The sequence below is a fragment of the Charadrius vociferus genome, unplaced genomic scaffold (assembly GCF_000708025.1).
Source record: "Charadrius vociferus isolate BGI_N301 unplaced genomic scaffold, ASM70802v2 scaffold507, whole genome shotgun sequence".
NCBI classification, from domain to species: Eukaryota; Metazoa; Chordata; class Aves; order Charadriiformes; family Charadriidae; genus Charadrius; species Charadrius vociferus.
Window position 1 is genome coordinate 80,597 of NW_009649235.1, and position 16,630 is coordinate 97,226.

The 16,630-nt window shown below is 38.1% G+C and overlaps 1 protein-coding gene across 2 annotated transcripts in view; it reads left to right on the forward strand.

Annotated features, from left to right (window-relative positions):
• Window positions 1-374: 374 nt before the first annotated feature.
• Window positions 375-16,630, forward strand: part of AP1S2 (adaptor-related protein complex 1, sigma 2 subunit) — a 32,689-nt gene continuing 16,433 nt past the window's right edge. For both annotated transcript variants that reach the window (XM_009889024.1, XM_009889026.1), the window contains exons 1-3: window positions 375-1,060; window positions 10,874-10,982; window positions 11,898-12,035. In XM_009889024.1, coding sequence (XP_009887326.1) covers window positions 882-1,060; window positions 10,874-10,982; window positions 11,898-12,035 — 426 coding nt within the window. In that variant the 5' untranslated portion in view covers window positions 375-881. The remainder of the gene's footprint in view (window positions 1,061-10,873; window positions 10,983-11,897; window positions 12,036-16,630) is intronic.

Consider the following 16,630-nt stretch of genomic DNA (forward strand, 5'->3'; position numbering starts at 1 on the left):
GGGAGGGCTGCCCCCGGGGAGGGGAGAGCCCCGGCACCGCCGGGCTTCGGAGCCGCCGCCGCCTCTTGTCTGTGCCGGTGCTGGTGGGACTTGTCACCCGGGACTAGGCTGAGCTTTCTCATCGTATTTCACGTCTGTCATATTGCCTGGGAAACTTCCTCAGCCCAATGCAACTTTGAGCAAAGAGGAAAAACAAACAGACAAAAAAAGACAAGCTGTTTCCTTTAATGTTATAGCTGCTGGAAAACAGCCTGACAAGTTCCTCTAAAAATATAATTGCAACATCACTCCGTTAGAGGAAGCGAGACCTGGAACATAGGACCGCAGGGAAAGCACTTAATCTCTACTCCTTTTGTGTAATGTGAGAAAAGACTAGGCTTTTCTATGCCGTAGGACTCTCCATTGGGAGATTTAATGCCTTTTAAAGTATTCTGAGGCTTTTCGGAAAGATCTTAAGCGCAAATTGCTACTGCTGTAAGACGCTAATCTGGTGCGTTGAAAATGAGTTTGGGTATTTGAGGAGGCGACTGTGGTGGGTTTTTTTGTTGTTTTCTGTAGCAAATGCAACCATACCAGTGCTGGATATGGTTTGTCTGAAATTCGGGTGTATTCACTTACTACGTGGTGGTTCTGACACTCATTTCTGAAACTTGTGTATCCTTTCTACTATCTTTGCTTTGACTGACCTTGTTCAGTGGAATCCTTTGTATTATTGGTACTTCCAAATCTTGTGTAACATCTGCTGCCGCTATAGAAATAGATAATGTAGTTAGGGTTTGGGGTGGCTTATCTTGCTTCCTGTTTGGTTTTCCTCACAGAAATCTTTTTAGAACTAAGAGACTGAGGTTAATAAATTTTTTTTCTTCCTTCTAATTCAACAGATGCAGTTTATGTTGCTTTTTAGTCGTCAGGGGAAACTGAGACTCCAGAAGTGGTATGTCCCATTATCTGACAAAGAAAAGAAGAAAATCACAAGGGAACTTGTTCAAACAGTATTAGCCCGCAAACCGAAAATGTGCAGCTTCCTGGAATGGAGAGACCTGAAGATTGTCTACAAAAGGTTGTTCTGTCTCACTAACCTCGTAATTACCAAACATCACAAACAGTGTAATAAGTAGCAAGAAAATAATGAAGGGGTTTTTTTTCTTTTTTTTTGTTAGGTTTTTTTTTCCTTCCCTCTGCTGGTTATGGAAAAGGCTGACTTTTCTCTTGAATCTAATTTGATAACCAAGTAGGAATCATTCATGTGTGGAAAATCACTCATGCGTTTAGAAATGTGCTGAAGAAAAGAAATGAGGTTTCCTTCTACTTTCATAAGGAGTGGTGGTTCTTGGTTCTCTGTTTAGATTCAGACAGTACACAAATGCATACAAATATGAAGCATGTAAGATTTAATAGGTGATAAAGAAAAACTAAATTTTTTAAACTCTTACCTCAGGCAGCGACTTCATAAATCACCTGCAAATGTAACTTGCTTTTAAAGGCTTGTAGAAATAAGGAAATAATTCTTTTGGAGTACCTAGTTTGGTTTTTTTGTTGTTGTTTATTTATTATTATTTTGCTATGAATACAAAAAGGCATTTGTCCTAACTGAAGATATCATGACTAGCTTTCTTTTTGTGGAAGCACTGTATAATTTTCTTTGTAATAGTTTAATTTCTTGGTTGTTCCCTGACTTTTCTAGGACTCTTTGGCAAGCATTTTTTAGCTTTGTGCTGATCTGTAGAATGTATTACAATGTAGCACTGTGAACATAATTTTCTTCACAAATAACAGTAACCCTCATCCGGAATCGGTAGGCTGCATCTCTTCTACCTAATGCTGGTGCTATGAAACCTTGAGTTATCTCTCTTCCCTGGTTAGTTATAAACTTCAGAAGGTTTATGCATTCATTTTTCTCTTTGAGATATGAAATAATTTGTGTCCTAAAGTAAATATTGTTGTATTCTCTCTGTAGGTAGGACAGAGAGAACTGGAGCTGAAATGAGGAGTCTGTAACTTTTTTCTAGTGTACCAAATGGGTAGAATCATAAAGGTTTAGATGTTCTAAGTCCCAGTTTCATATGTACATCAGTGCATGTAACATCATGCACATGAATGTTACCGGTCTATCTAATGCATGTAGTTCTTTAACACGAGGAGGAGGAAAGATGAGGAACAATGCGTAAGGCTGTGCTTAAAGCAAGCATGCACGTTTTTTCCTCACAAAACTTCTTGTACGTACCTGTAGACAAGCTTGCTCAAATGCTTTGTGTGCTCCCTTAAGTGATACTGCCTGCAAGTGATCTTTCAGCTGGGCTTTTATGGGACTAGATCAGAAGAATTGGGCATCAGTAGGCCAGTCTGTTTTCTTCGCTGTCCAGTCTTGAACAGCAGTAGCTGTTCTGGTGATGAGTTGATTCCACACAGCCGCTTTCCCCCCCGTGTATTTATTGCTGTTCACAACTACTTGTCACGTCCATTTCTGCCTGGGAAACTCATGGAAATTTGAGTATGACTGAACTGCTGAAAGTTGTGGTGTTCATGCATCTTAGTAGTGTGCTGTGAGTCCTGTGGTCAAGGGGAATGAAGAAATTTGCTGGGAGATGTATCTAGACCATTTTGGGCTGGATGTAGACTGCAGTCCATCTGCTAGGCTGCTGGTATGCATGGTTGACTGTGGTAGCTTATTTCACTATCTGCAAACCAATCTGACACAGTTGGCCTATGAAGTCTTGCTGAAGATAAGCTTGTATCTTGCTAATGAATGTCTCAAATCCTGTTTTACTTCTGCTTTTTTGGCACGTTTCATGAGGCTAAAACATCATCAGAAAGACTGCATATAAGAGGTGATAGTTTAAATTCCTGTATCTGATTAGAGTAACAGCTTTTAGGTTTGTGGGACAGACTTTTTCCAGTCATCACACCGTAACTAAAGTTGACGAGTACCAACTAGCATGATTTCTTTGAAAAGAGACATGTTGGGTCAAAGGTAGATAATCACAAGAAGACAACCATAATAGTCGAAGTCGTAATACTTTCTGAAAGGTGGGTGTCTAAAAGAGCAATGCACCTGCAGTGACCTTGTGTGGTTTATGAAATTGCAAAAGAAGCTCCCTGTTGCTAGCAGACAAAAGACTCTTGAGCATCTCTACTAAGATCTGTTCTTGTCTGATCCATTATTGGGAAGGATCTCAAACTCCTGGTGCAAATGTTTTTCAGTTTAAGCTATAAAAGTATGTACATAGTGTGTACATGTTGTGTGCGCATACTGCTATTATGAGTCTTAGATTGCTGAAATTGATGTGCTGTTCTTGTTTTTAGAGTGTATTTACTGTCAACGTGTAAGAGAGAATTGACCTAGATATTGTGACTCAAAGAATGGCTGGCATTATTAGAAGTACACAGAAGGGTTTCATTGATGTACCTTTTTGCAAGAACAGAATGAACTCAAATGCAAAATTGGCAAGGCAGTAGCTTTTGCTGCCTTCTGGTACTTAATATTTATCAAGAAAGCTGGATTATTTTGATTAGCCTCCTTAGCTCTGTAGCATTTCATCCTTAAAGGATACTTTCTGAATGAACCATCATTCTAGAAGTGTTTTAAAATCCATCTTGAATGTGTGTGGCTAACTTTTATTTTCCTTGGTTTCATACACGTACCATTGATAATGGTTGCAAAATAGGGTCAGTTGTTGCCACCTTAATTTCTTTTTTAGCACTACAAAACGCAGATGGAAAGGTGCACTGCTTTAGATATGGTTTCTGAGTTGGGATGTATGTATTCTGTAGCTGATTTGGAAGAAAGATTTCAAGCTAGTAGACACCAGAAGATTGAAAAAATGATGAGAGCTTCTAACTTTGAGATAAATAGAGATTTGAAGTGACTTGCTGAAAAAAAAATAAAATTCAAATGTAGGAAGCCAACAACAATTGCACTTTATGAAAATAGAGAGGGAGTAATCTGCAGATAGCTGATCAGAAACTTAGCAAACAATTAATGATTGCTCATGTTTTGTCATTTTAAAAACTAACTGTAGTGGTATTGGAGCATATAGGATAGAAATTCATGCAGCTTTCCCCTTGTGACAGAGAAATGTGTTAAATGTTAACATTCCAAATTGTACTAAAAAAGGGAACTTAGGGTGTGATTTTTTTGTTTTTTTTTTCCTTTTTTCTCTTTGAAGATCTCAGTTGTTCACTATTTTAGCTTCTAGCAGTATTAGTTATTTTCGTTGTGTAGTATATTGCAGTCAAAATCAGAAATTGCAGAATAACTGGTTTTTATGTGAATATTACTTTGTTAGCATTTGGTTAACTGAGATCGTGGGACTTGGTTATTTTGATTGTTTATTCAATTAAGGGTTGTGGCTTTTCTTTTGTGTATCAGTTTGGAACTGTTTTCAGTATAAAGTTATAAAACTGTCATAGCTTGTGCTGACCTTAATGTTGCAGCAATTATCTTTTAATTTAACTTTAAAGAACCGTAATAACAGGTTAAGTTAAAGACATGGAAAAACAAATTTTTAAATTTTCTTCTTGCCCTCCCCCTACTGAAAGAAACAACAAAAGAGCCCATTCTGCAAGTAGTGTGCCTCTTAGCTCAAAGTATTTTGAACCAAAGGTGCAGTCTTGTGGCTAGTGGTACGTACCCAGCAGTTGACATCCCTATCTTTCTTTACATACATCTTATCTGCCAGTTTTATCTGTTAAAAATGTTACTATGGTGTTGATTAGGTGTCTCTGTAAAACTGACTGAATGCAAAGCTTACAGTGAATTAGGTATTTAGGTTTGGTATTTTAACTTGATCGGGTCCTCTTTGTACAGGATTCATGTGGTGCTGATGACCTCCAGCATCAAGAAGCAGCACAGCAGCTTTTTCTTAGAGGATTAGCAGTAGCAAGCTTTTGTTAACTTCTAAAACTACTACGAGGTATAGCTTTGCTGAAATGAGAAACTGTAAAAGAAATGCTTATCTTGGGTAGTGTTATTGTTGTTGACTTCTGTATCTTTGAACAGTGATGGATCTGCTTGTCCTAGAGTCTCAGAACTTCTTGTTTAATTAAAGAAATGTGTAAGTTTTTTGGAGAAGAAAAAAAATATCTTTCGCCAAGGACAACTTCAGTGGTCCCAGAGTTGGGTTAACTATGGTAAACGATCACCAAACTCCAGACTCTTAGGCTCCCTTAAGCACCTGTCTGTCTCTTAAAGGCAGCTTGGTTGTAACTTGCAGTTCAGCTCTGGTTCTGCCGAAGTCTGTAGGCTTTAAATTTCTGCAGTGAGAATTTACATACAATGTGACTTAGATGCTGACAGTCTTACGGCTTGCAGATTTATCTGATGACAAACTTCCAGGGATGACTTCAAGCAGTTGTTCTCTCACCTAGTATGAGAACACCACTGAACTGGTAGGATTTGCAGGTTATGCTCTGTCCACAGTGAACTGATCACCCAGCAGAATTACTGAACCTGGCTGTGAGCAGAGTAGTAGCAGAGAACTCTGCTGAAGCATTGCCTGCCAATTGTGAGGCTTCCTACTACTGAACTAGTGCAACTGTTGGGGGAGGAGGTTCATGAATTTCTGTTTCCTTCCACAAAAAAAACTCTTAAGGTCATCTATGTGAAGGCAGGAATTTGTACAAGTATTTATACCTCCTGTGTTTCCCTTTTGTTCTTTTATTCTATATTACATTCTTAAGTGATTTTTCCAAAGTGTTTTGGTCCCCTTTCTGACAAGTGGAGGATGTTTATCATAAAGTATTTCCCTATGATATCCCTTAAGATATGGTTCGTGATTTGGTGCTGAAGATTCTGCTACTGATACCTACTGAGAACTCCCTCCCCCGACATGCAATTGCAATAGGAATTAAAAGAGCAGAATGTTTCTTCCAGACTGCACTACATTTGCTTTTGTGTGATGTGGCATACTTTACTATCAGGATTTGCCTTTTTATTGGGTGCGTATGAAAGACAAGTTTCTGTCAGGCTTATTATGAAAAAACACTTCTGCAGAGCAGAAATCTTTTTCAGCCCGAATACAGTAATCTACTCGTCTTTGTATGGACACTGTCCATGTAAGCTTCTACATTTGGCAAAAACTTGTAGTTTATCTGCTGTAGACTATATCTGGACACTTTTTTCTGAAGCACTGGCCCGCAGAGAAAAAAAATTAAATAAACCATGTCCTTTGAGAAATTGGGTCTGAATAAAGGTATACCTTTGTAGTATGGTCATGCCCTTTGCAATGATGGCTGACTCATGTATACTCTTCCACTATTTGCCAGGAATGCTTATTGAATCTGCATTTGTTTTCTTTTGTTCAGTAGTGATCCATTAGTTATGGTTACTACTTAAAAAAATACTTTGAAAAATATTCTCTGCATATAATGATAGATACCCAGGCCTCCATTTTGTGTTAAGAAGCCCACTGAGTAGTTTTTGTTTCTTGGTATTCTTTCTCCAAAACTGCAATTGGCAGAGCTTGAATATGCAGTCTACTCATTAGCTGCCAAATAAAGTCTTTCAAAAGTATGTTACATTTTCTTTTAAATGAGGACAGTGGGAGCAGACCATTTTCCGGGAAAGTATTTTATGTTAGGTAGTCTCCCTTTCCCTCCCTTCTGCCCTCCCCCCCAACTCCCCTCTTTTTTGGAGATATTTGCATATAAGTTATGTGCATCAAAAGAGACTCTTCAGTAATAGGAAAGCACAAAAGGAATGTCTCGTGGATAAATTTCAAATATTTGAGTCAAATTTGATTTGATAAGGTCTGCTGGTATGTGATTTAACTTGTGTTGAGGTACTATAAGGGAGCAGTTTAACTACACTTCATCACAGTCAGTGCTGCTCATCTGAATATGAATCACAGAATAGTTTGGGTTGGAAGGCACCTTTAAAGGTGAGCAGGGATAACTTCAGCTAGATCAGATTGCCCCGTCAAACCTGACCTTGTAGATGCCCCATCCCTGGAAATATTCTACCTCTCTGGTCAACCTATACCAGTGTCTCACCTATGTCATTGTAAAAAATACCTTCCTTATATTTAGTCTAAATCTACCCTTGTCCTACCGCAACAGGCCCTGCTAAAAAGTTTGTCCGCATCTTTCTAATAAACCCCCTCTAAGTACTGAAACGCTGCAGTAAGGTCTCCCTGGAGCCTTCTCGTCTCTGTGCTGAACAACCCCAACTCTCTCAGCCTATCCTCATAGGAGAGGTGCTCCATCCCTCTCTTCACTTTTTGTGGCCCTCCTCTGGACCTGCTCCAACAGGTCCATGACTTTCCTGTGCTGAGGACTCAGCAGAGATGGATGCAGTACTCCAGGTGGAGTCTCACCACAGCAGAGTAGAGGGGCAGAATCACCTCCCTCGACCTGCTGGCCGTGCTTCTTTTGATGCAGCCCAGGATACAGTTGGCCTTCTGGGCTGTGAGCGCATGTTGTTGGCTCATGTCCAGCTTTTCATCCACCAGTACCCCCAAGTCCTTCTCAGCAGGGCTGCTCTCAATCCCTTAATTCCCCAGCCTGTATTGAAGTCGGGGGTTGGTTGCCCTGACCCAGGTGCAGGACCTTGCGCTTGGTGGTGTAGAACCTCATGAATTTCATATGGGCCCATTTCTCAAGCCTGTCCATGTCCCTCTGGATGGCATCCTGTCCCTCAGGCATGTCAGCTGCACCACTCAGCTAGGTGTTGTCTGCAAACTTGCTGAGGGTACACTTGATTACACTGTCTATGTAATTGATGAAGATATTAAACAGTACTGGTCCCAATATGGACCCCTGAGGGACACCACTTGTTGCCAATCTCCATCTGGACATTGAGCCATCAGCCGCTACCTACGGGATCCAATCATCCAACCAGTGCCTCATCCACTGAACAGTCCATCCATCAAATCTATATGTCTCCAATTTAGAGAGAAGGATGTTGTATAGGACCATGTCACGGGCCTTACAGGAGTCCAGATAAATGACATCTGTACTTCTTCCCTTGTCCACTGTAGGCTTTCTGTCATAGAAGGCTTCTAGGTTGGTCAGGCAGGATATGCCCTTGGTGAAGCCATGCTGGCTGTCTTGAATCACCTCCCTGTCTTCCATGTTCCTCAGTATAGCTTCTAGGAGGATGTGTTCCATGATCTTCCCAGCCACAGAGGTGAAGCTGACAGGTCAGTGATTCCCAGGGTACTCCTTTTTACCCTTTTCAAAAACAGCTGCAAGGTTTCCCTTCATCTGGTCACCAGGGACTTCTGACTGCCATGACTTTTCAAATATTATGCAGAGTGGCTTGGCAACTACATCAGCCAATTCCCTCAGGACTCTGGGATTCATTTTGTCAGGTCCCATAGACTTCTGTATGTTCAGGTTCCTCAGGTGGTCACAAACCTGATCTTCTCTTACAGTGGAAAACACTTTTCTCCCCCAGTCCCTGCCTTGCAGTCCGTCCACTTGAGAAGTGTGGGGAAAGAGGTTACCAGTGAAGACTGAGGCAAAAGAAGTTGTTGGGTACCTCAGCCTTCTCCTTGTCCATTGTTACCAGTTTGCCAGTCTTATTGATTGGAGGTCTGTGTGTGTATATGTGTATGCTTTTTTTGACCTTCCTTTTCTGGCTGAAGAAAGCTTTGTTTAAATGGATTTGGCCTGAGTGCTGATAATTAGCATAAATGTCAAGTAATGTTCCAAAGCTCTTTTTTTTTCTACAATGGAATACAATAACATGGAGTTTGACTTATAAATTCCTCAGTAAGTGTGAAAACGTTTTTTCTTTTTAGTATGACTTTCCAGTACTCTTTTAAATAGCTTTGTCTAAAAGATGCCTTATACAGATTGAATTTTGCAAGCTACTACAATGACTGTAAATGTCCTTTAAGAACTAGTGAGGTACAAACACAACTGTAAAATCAAAAGAACTGTGCTTAGATAAAACTTCTATTGAGCTGACTAGTCACCATGGTGAAGAGATGAAAGAGAAGAGCAAGGGAATTAAAGTGTTAAGTGATTTGGTGGAGGTGTCTTCCTCTCTCCTCCTGCATCATGTTTTGTGCTAGGATGGAAAGAAGTCATAGGCAGTATTTTTTTTATAATAGTTTAAAACTTCTGATGAGTTGTTCATGATAGAGCCATAGCAATTTGGCTCAGCTAGAGCAGAGTGGGAGGGGACTTTCAGGTCATAGAAGATGCTAGCTAGGTGGCTGGGAGGTAAATTTGAACATACTATGAAACATAACTTTTTTTTGCAGGACTTCTAGCCAAAAGCCCTGACTGTTTCTTTGGGGGTGTACAAAGTCCCAACTGATAAAATATGTGTAACCTTTAAAAGTTACTTTAAAAGGTGGCCAGTAGGTCGAGGGAGGTCATTCTCCTCCTCTGCTCTGCACTGGTGAGGCCACAACTGGAATACTGTGTTCAGTTCTGGGCTCCCCAGTTCAAGAGAGACAGGGAACTGCTGGAGAGAGTCCAGCACAGGGCACCTAAGATGATTGAGGGAATGGAGCATCTCCCTTATGAGAAAAGGGTGAGAGAGCTGGGACTCTTTAGCCTGGAGAAGAGAAGGCTGAGGGGAGAACTTATTATTATGTACAAGTATCTAAAGGATGGGTTGATGGAGGATGGAGCCAGACTCTTTTCAGTGGTTCCCAATGACAGGATGAGGGGCAATGGGCACAATTTGGAACATGGGAAGTTCCATTTGAATACACGGAAAAACTTCTTTATGGTTTGGATGACAGAGCACTGGCACAGGCTGCCCAGGGAGGTTGTGGAGTCCCCTTCTCTGGAGATTTTCAAAACCCGCCTGGATGCAGTCCTGAGTAATATGCTCTAGGCAATCTTGCTTTAGCAGGGGAGTTGGACTAGATGATCTCTAGAGGTCCCTTCCAACTCTGAAAATTCTGTGATTCCGTGTATATGTTTCTGTGTATGAGAAACAAATACGCATCTTAAACTTGGCATTTACATCTGAATGACTTCTTTTGAAATAGGGCTGGCTACTCAAAGAGTGCTTAATGTGGCCAGTTGTCATCTCTAAACAGGCAAACAAAAGTTGTTTCTGGTTCATCTAATTTATCAATTACAACAGGTGTTATTTGAAATCTCATTTGTGCCATGTGTGTTTGTATGGCATATAGTTTTGGCACTTTAGAAAAGACTAAATGGGTTTTGTTTTTGCATCTGCTTTTTTAAACGACTTGAACAAGAGTATGGTAGTGCACGGTAGAACTGCATGGTCTTTTTGTGGAATTCAAGATCATATCCGAAGTAAAGAACTCCTTGTCTTGCAAGGTGGAAGTAGATTGCTAGAAACTAGGTGATGGCCTCTCGTTAGTCTGATACCAGAACAATTGGTAGCGATTGAGTTGTTGACTTCATAGCAATTGGGGTATATGACATTAGTGTTACATATATAGTGGAGGTTTTGGGGCATTTGTTAAATTCTCTATAAAGACCAAATCCAATTTATCTTTCCCAAGGCATTTTCTATAGTTTTTATTATCTCTGTGCGTAGCTTGTGTGATACAAATTTAAGATTGAATCTGTTGATTAGTATACCAGTGTTTGGATGTTACAGATAGCAGAGAAAATATCTTCCCTTAGAACTCTGCCAGGAGGCCAAAAAATCAAATACATGTACTTTTTCAGCCACTTCTTAAGCTAATTTAATTCCATCAGCGAAAGTACGATAAAGACTGAAGTCTTGGTTGACTCAAGGAGGCAGATCCCTTTTGTATATGCATATGCCTGCTGGTCTTTCAGCCATTCTTTGGTAGAACTTGCATGGCTGTTGATTTAGAGTAATAGTATAGTAAACTTGAGCATGAAGGATTACTGAGAAGGTAATACATCTCATATGCATTCATTTTGCTCTTGTTCTTACGCTAACACCAGAATTACTTTGTTATTACAGATATGCAAGCCTCTATTTCTGCTGTGCTATTGAAGATCAGGACAATGAACTAATAACTCTGGAAATAATTCATCGCTATGTAGAACTTCTTGACAAGTATTTTGGCAGTGTGAGTTAGTAATTTCTTTTTAATTTTTATAGATTCGCAGTCTCTATATTATGTCATTTTGTTTTATGCCCACAGCACTTTAAAAAAACATGATCAACTAGCTGTTGAAAAAGTGTCTCTAACACATTTTATGTTGCTTGGCTAAACTAAACTGATAGTTGCCTATATAACTGTTAAAATACAAAATTAAATTATTAATTTGGGAGAAGAACTGTTAATAATTTGGTGTTAATTGCCTGTATTTGTTTCATTTCATAGTAGTCTCACTTGAGGTCAGAAAAAAATCTTAGCTTTCTGTCTAGGCACCCAGCTTTCTTCTCCCTGGCGCTGCTCTAGTGTGTAAACAATTCTTACTTCTGCTTCTAAAGGAGGAAGTTGGTTGTGAACTAGCAGGAGGGGTAAGGAAAGAAAAGACAGACATCTGCTTACTCAGATAGCAACAAACAACTGTAGTAATGTACATTAGCACTTTTAGAAAAACTGCTGCTCGTCCTTCTGACTAGGAAATGCACAGGATGAATAAGAAATTTGAGATTATTGTTTTCAAATTTTTCTGGAAGATTGTGTGATCTGCCCTTGGAGACTGCAGGCAAGAAGAGAACTTTAATTAGGGATATTCTCTTGCCTCATGAAGAGCCATGTTAGACTGATAGTTGTGAATTGAACCCTTCTTAACAATGGAAACGCTTTTCAAAGAGGTTGTTATAACTGTTTTTAACTTGAGCAAAGAAAAGATTTTTCATTCGTGTTTTCTCAAAGTACTGATTTTTTTGTTTGTTTCTTTTTTTTGTTGCCCCACTTCTTAAAAGGTTATAGTGTGAGTCAAGTATCTTGATTTGGTGAAGTTTTGTGAGAGGATATACCTTAATAGATAGTATCCTCTCATTTTGCAATAATGCCTGATGTTCTTTTTAGGTATGTGAACTTGATATCATCTTCAATTTTGAAAAAGCCTATTTCATTCTGGATGAGTTCCTTTTAGGAGGGGAAGTTCAGGAGACTTCCAAGAAAAATGTTCTCAAAGCCATTGAACAGGCAGATCTTTTACAGGAGGTAAGCAAATTTAACTTCTCTGGTCAAAGTATCAGCATGGTAGCCTGTGGCTAGAAAAAGCTTCTGTTTTTATAAGCTTATGGGAGGTGCTTCTTAGCATGCTTAGCGTGTAGTTTCTGACTAGTTTTCCTAATTGTGCAATATGACCATGTTACCTGCTCTTTTCGTTTGGCATGTGTATATTGTAACCTACTGTGATTTTGCATTTTGCTAGAAATGCAAGTGGCTGTTTTATGTGTACACCTAGATAATTATAGTTCATGCTGCTTTAACGTAGTTTTGTTCGTGTGTCTTTCATTTCTTCTTTTTATTAATCAACCATTAGTTTTTTGTCATACCTGATGCATGTTCACTTCTTTACTGTTTCATTGCTGAAATCCAGAAGCTAGACTCTCTTCTTTGAGACTTCTTCAGGTATAGTTCTTATTCTAAAGACCTGCCTTTCCGCTATAGGTTGCTTACTCTGGCACATTTCTGTCTTTTAAGTTGGCAAAGCAGTAATAGTAGTGCCGTAGAAACATACAGGATGAAGTATATGAATGTTTGTTTTTTCACTTTGAGTGCTTTTGTTGTTCATTGATAACTTTGAAGAAAGATTGCATATCTACCATTTTTCTTTGGAAAACGTTTGATGGGAAGGGGTTCAATGGTATAGAAAAACTTGGTATCATTTCCCCATGTTTCTCCATTCTATGCTGGGTTGGTTTTTTTTTAGTTGGGTTTTTTGTTCGGTTTTGTTTTGTTGTTGGTGTTTTTTTTTTTTTTTTACTTAATTGCAGTAGTCTTGAGGTCATCATTGAGGTCCTTGAATGTCTAAATGGAAGTCAAAATTCTGGTATACTGGGGGAATCATCAGCCTTGAGTGTAACTCAGTGGAACATAGAGTTTAAGAGGAATTATGAACCTTAATTTTTTTTTAGTGTACCGAGGTTCATTGGTAAGATTCTATAGAAATGTAAGCTCCTCTATTTTTTCCCCTCATATGAACCTTCAATTTGTTATTTTGTCCTGTGAGTTAATTGCTTAATTCTCATATAAGCATTCTGTGTTCCAGTTGGTACTCTTTTTTTTTTTTTTTTGTTGTTGTTGAACATGGTATTAATAGGATGGGGAAACACACAATGTTCTTTACCCTTGTAGTTGTGTTTGTAATCCTTTCAGAGTACAGGCAAATCCACAACACATTAAAGTTCTTGTCTGTCAACAGCTAGTTAGTGTCATGAACAAGGTCAGTCATTACACACAGATTTGCTACTCTATTTTTTTTTTTGGAAGGAAATACATGCACTTATTTACTGCTTGTGTTCTGATGCAGTTTTTGTTGAGCCCGTCTTTAAGGCCCTTCCTTTTAAGGAATTATGTTAACCAGAAGTCGTGTTGCAGTTTACAAAGAGGGGAAAATAATCCATTTATTCTCTTAAAATCTTTTGTTCTTTATATGAAAACAGATGTGTAACAGGTTAGTTAGCTATTTGAGTCTGCAAATGTACAGTTAATTATACATAAAATAGAATTACTATATTTTTTCTTATTCTCACTGGTTTTGAATTTTATTTTCACTGTTTTCTTAGAGCTCTTCTAAGGTAAAAGTGCGTTCTACCTCTAGGGATTAATTACTGACTTTTCTATCCAAACAATTAGTGTTCTCTTTGTAAACTTACTATAATCTCAAGTTAAATTTTTTACACAAAAGGAAGTACTACTTTTTCATTGAGAGACTTTTACTTTGGCCCGATAGCCTTACTCTGATTGCCCTTCCTTTCCTCACTGCTATGAGATTTTCTGTTAAGGTTTATTAAATCTTTTCTGATTAAATTGGAATGTAGCAGTTTATCACAGCACTACTGTAGTCTTATGTTTGATTCTTATGTTTTTCATTCTTAGTTGTATTGTATTGACTGATGATAAAGTACAAAACTACCCTATATCTCTGATTTTTAGTTTATAAACCCTGTAAAAGTCAGAGTTTGTATTTAAATTAAGTTTCCAATAAAGTTTGACTCCTGTGTAGGTTTGTTTTTGGATCAGTTGCTGCTATGTGCATGCTGAGTTTGAAGAGGGTTGTTAAAATAATAGTTTGTCACAACTGGAGACTTTTTGGTACTTTCAGTTAATTTCTGCTTCCCAGAATATTTCAAAGCTATCGGAATGAAATGTGGTTCAATTCCAAATGCAAACCATTTCTAGCAGGGTTGTTGAGTATTTGTTTTTGACCGTGTCAGATTCTAATTTTGTGCAACAAAAGGACTTTTATTTGGCCTTGAATACTCGTATTGCCTAATTTAAAAATTATTAATCAGTGTTGAATATACAATGTTATTAATTAGTAACGCTATGTACATTAATGTATGAAGCACCTTAAAGATTAAAAGCTGTACAGAATACTTACACAAAGGAAAACCATTACAAATACATTAAGTGGCTATTTGCGTGATGTTAAAAGAAAATATGCAGAGGGATAAATTATGGAATAGTGATTTAGTTCTTAATAGCCTTGCCTACTTCTATTTTCTGTGGCAGTTTTCCAGGACGTGCTTCTGTTTCTGAGCACCTACTTCAGTTTGTCATTAAGCTCTTGGTGCTGTGCTGTCCGCTTACTAACTGCTAGAGTTCATGTGACTGAAACATACTAATGTTTTAAGCCTTTTTCACCTTCACTTTCTTGTTAGCTCTTCAATAGTGTGCTCAGTTCAAATATTCATTCCCTATTTGCCCCCATTTATTACCACATGATAATTTACCGATAGTCAGTTGTCAATACTCACTGTATTATCCATATGAATGGTAGTAAAAACTAATTACTCCAGTGCTTCCATGCTTTGTTGTAAATCTATTGCTAGAAATACTTCTGTTCAAAAGAATGCTCACATGTCGTCTTGATAATTTTATATCTTGCATGCTATAGAAATTTTAAATACTGAACTAGTGATTACAGAGGCATGCATTTCGAAAAGGTGATTATTTTTTTTTGCTTGTGTGAACTCCTCAGTTATACTGAGAGAAGAAAAATGGCAGATGCAGTATGTTGTTGCATGAGTTGTATACATGTGGTTTGTAGAACAGCTAGAAGATAATCCTGTGCATGATTTCATGATACCTTTTTTTTTTAATGCATGAAACTAGCAACAAAATATGGATTATGGAAAAGAGATAATCTAATTTTTTTTTCATTTAAAAGTTTAATTGCTGTGTTTTTATCTGGTGGTCCAAGTAATTCAGTGTGGTGCTTGGAAGTTCATGGTCATTCACTGTCACTATAATCAAGGAGTTAATAATTCTCCTATCTAAACCATGCGGTTACGTATATATTTAAAAGAAAAACTATACAGACCTGCTCAGCTTCATTTGAAGTAGACGAAAGTTCTTAAAAAAAATTCTTAAATTTTGACTTTGAGTGAAAATTCTTTTTGTTATTTACCCTATGTAATTTTTATAGCAGTATTTCGGAAATTATCCCCATTTTGTCCACCACTATTCTTATGTATGGTGTGTACATATTCTTTTAGTAGTTGATTGCAGGACATCTAAAATATTTAAAAATATGTTCTTTGGAAGTGATATCTCAATAAAAAGGCCAGTGGATCTATTGACAAATCATACTTGTTTTTCACCACTATTTTAGTAATGATCAAAAATCTAAAAGCTATGTGAATGTTTTTTCTTAGGGTCTTCCAGTTCCTCCTCAGGTAGTATCTACTAGTACTTCCACATGAAGAATAATATATACACTATCAATTAACCTTATTTCTGTTGCTATTTCAAGCCCTCACTTCATCCTATATCCAGAAGGGGGCTTAAATTGTTAATGTCAGCTGCCTTACACTAGACGCTTAGGGTTGCTTTGTAAACTTAAGCTTTTAATTTTAGAATGAGCATCCTTGGAAAAGAGAATTTGGTGAATTTCCTACCTATGCTGTGAAATCTTTTTTCCTGAAGATGAAATATGCTAATTGGATAGGTTTGAAGGTATGCATAGTAGTGGAGAGATGGTATTAGGTTGTCCTTGAGATATGACAAAATAAAGGTATGTTAGCATTAGCAATGACAAATCCCTGATATTTAAGCCTAGAGTAAGTGAGGTGGGAGTATAAGGGGGTTTGTCTGGTTTAGGAAGCAGTCTTTGTAAGCACGTGTTTCTTACTAGTACCCTGAAAAACTTAACCTTAATTAATGCAATTAATTCGTTCTTCACTTAATGTTAGCTCTTAAATATAGACTACTGAAATAGACTGCCTTCCTAAATTGGCAGTGACATTGTTTGCCTCGTCTATACCTGTATTCCCCTCAATGTGAAACAAGAATGAATAATGAAATCTTTATTATAATGGAGATCTGACTGCTTTGATTGCAGGTAGCCTGCTTGGTGGGTCAGTTTAAGACTGCAGTTCTTAAGACATGTATCCACTTGATTTTAGGCACAGATTGCAGTTTAGAAGGTATGTGTGGGGAACTACAAGTTACCGTGAAGGAAAGAGGGATATGTTATTAGTTTGTTATTTAAGGATGAGGAAATAGCTGCAATCTTTGTGGATTGGTAATCCCTCCCAATTTGTAGAAGATACAGTAAATTGTGGTAGTGTTTTGGTAGCTGACAC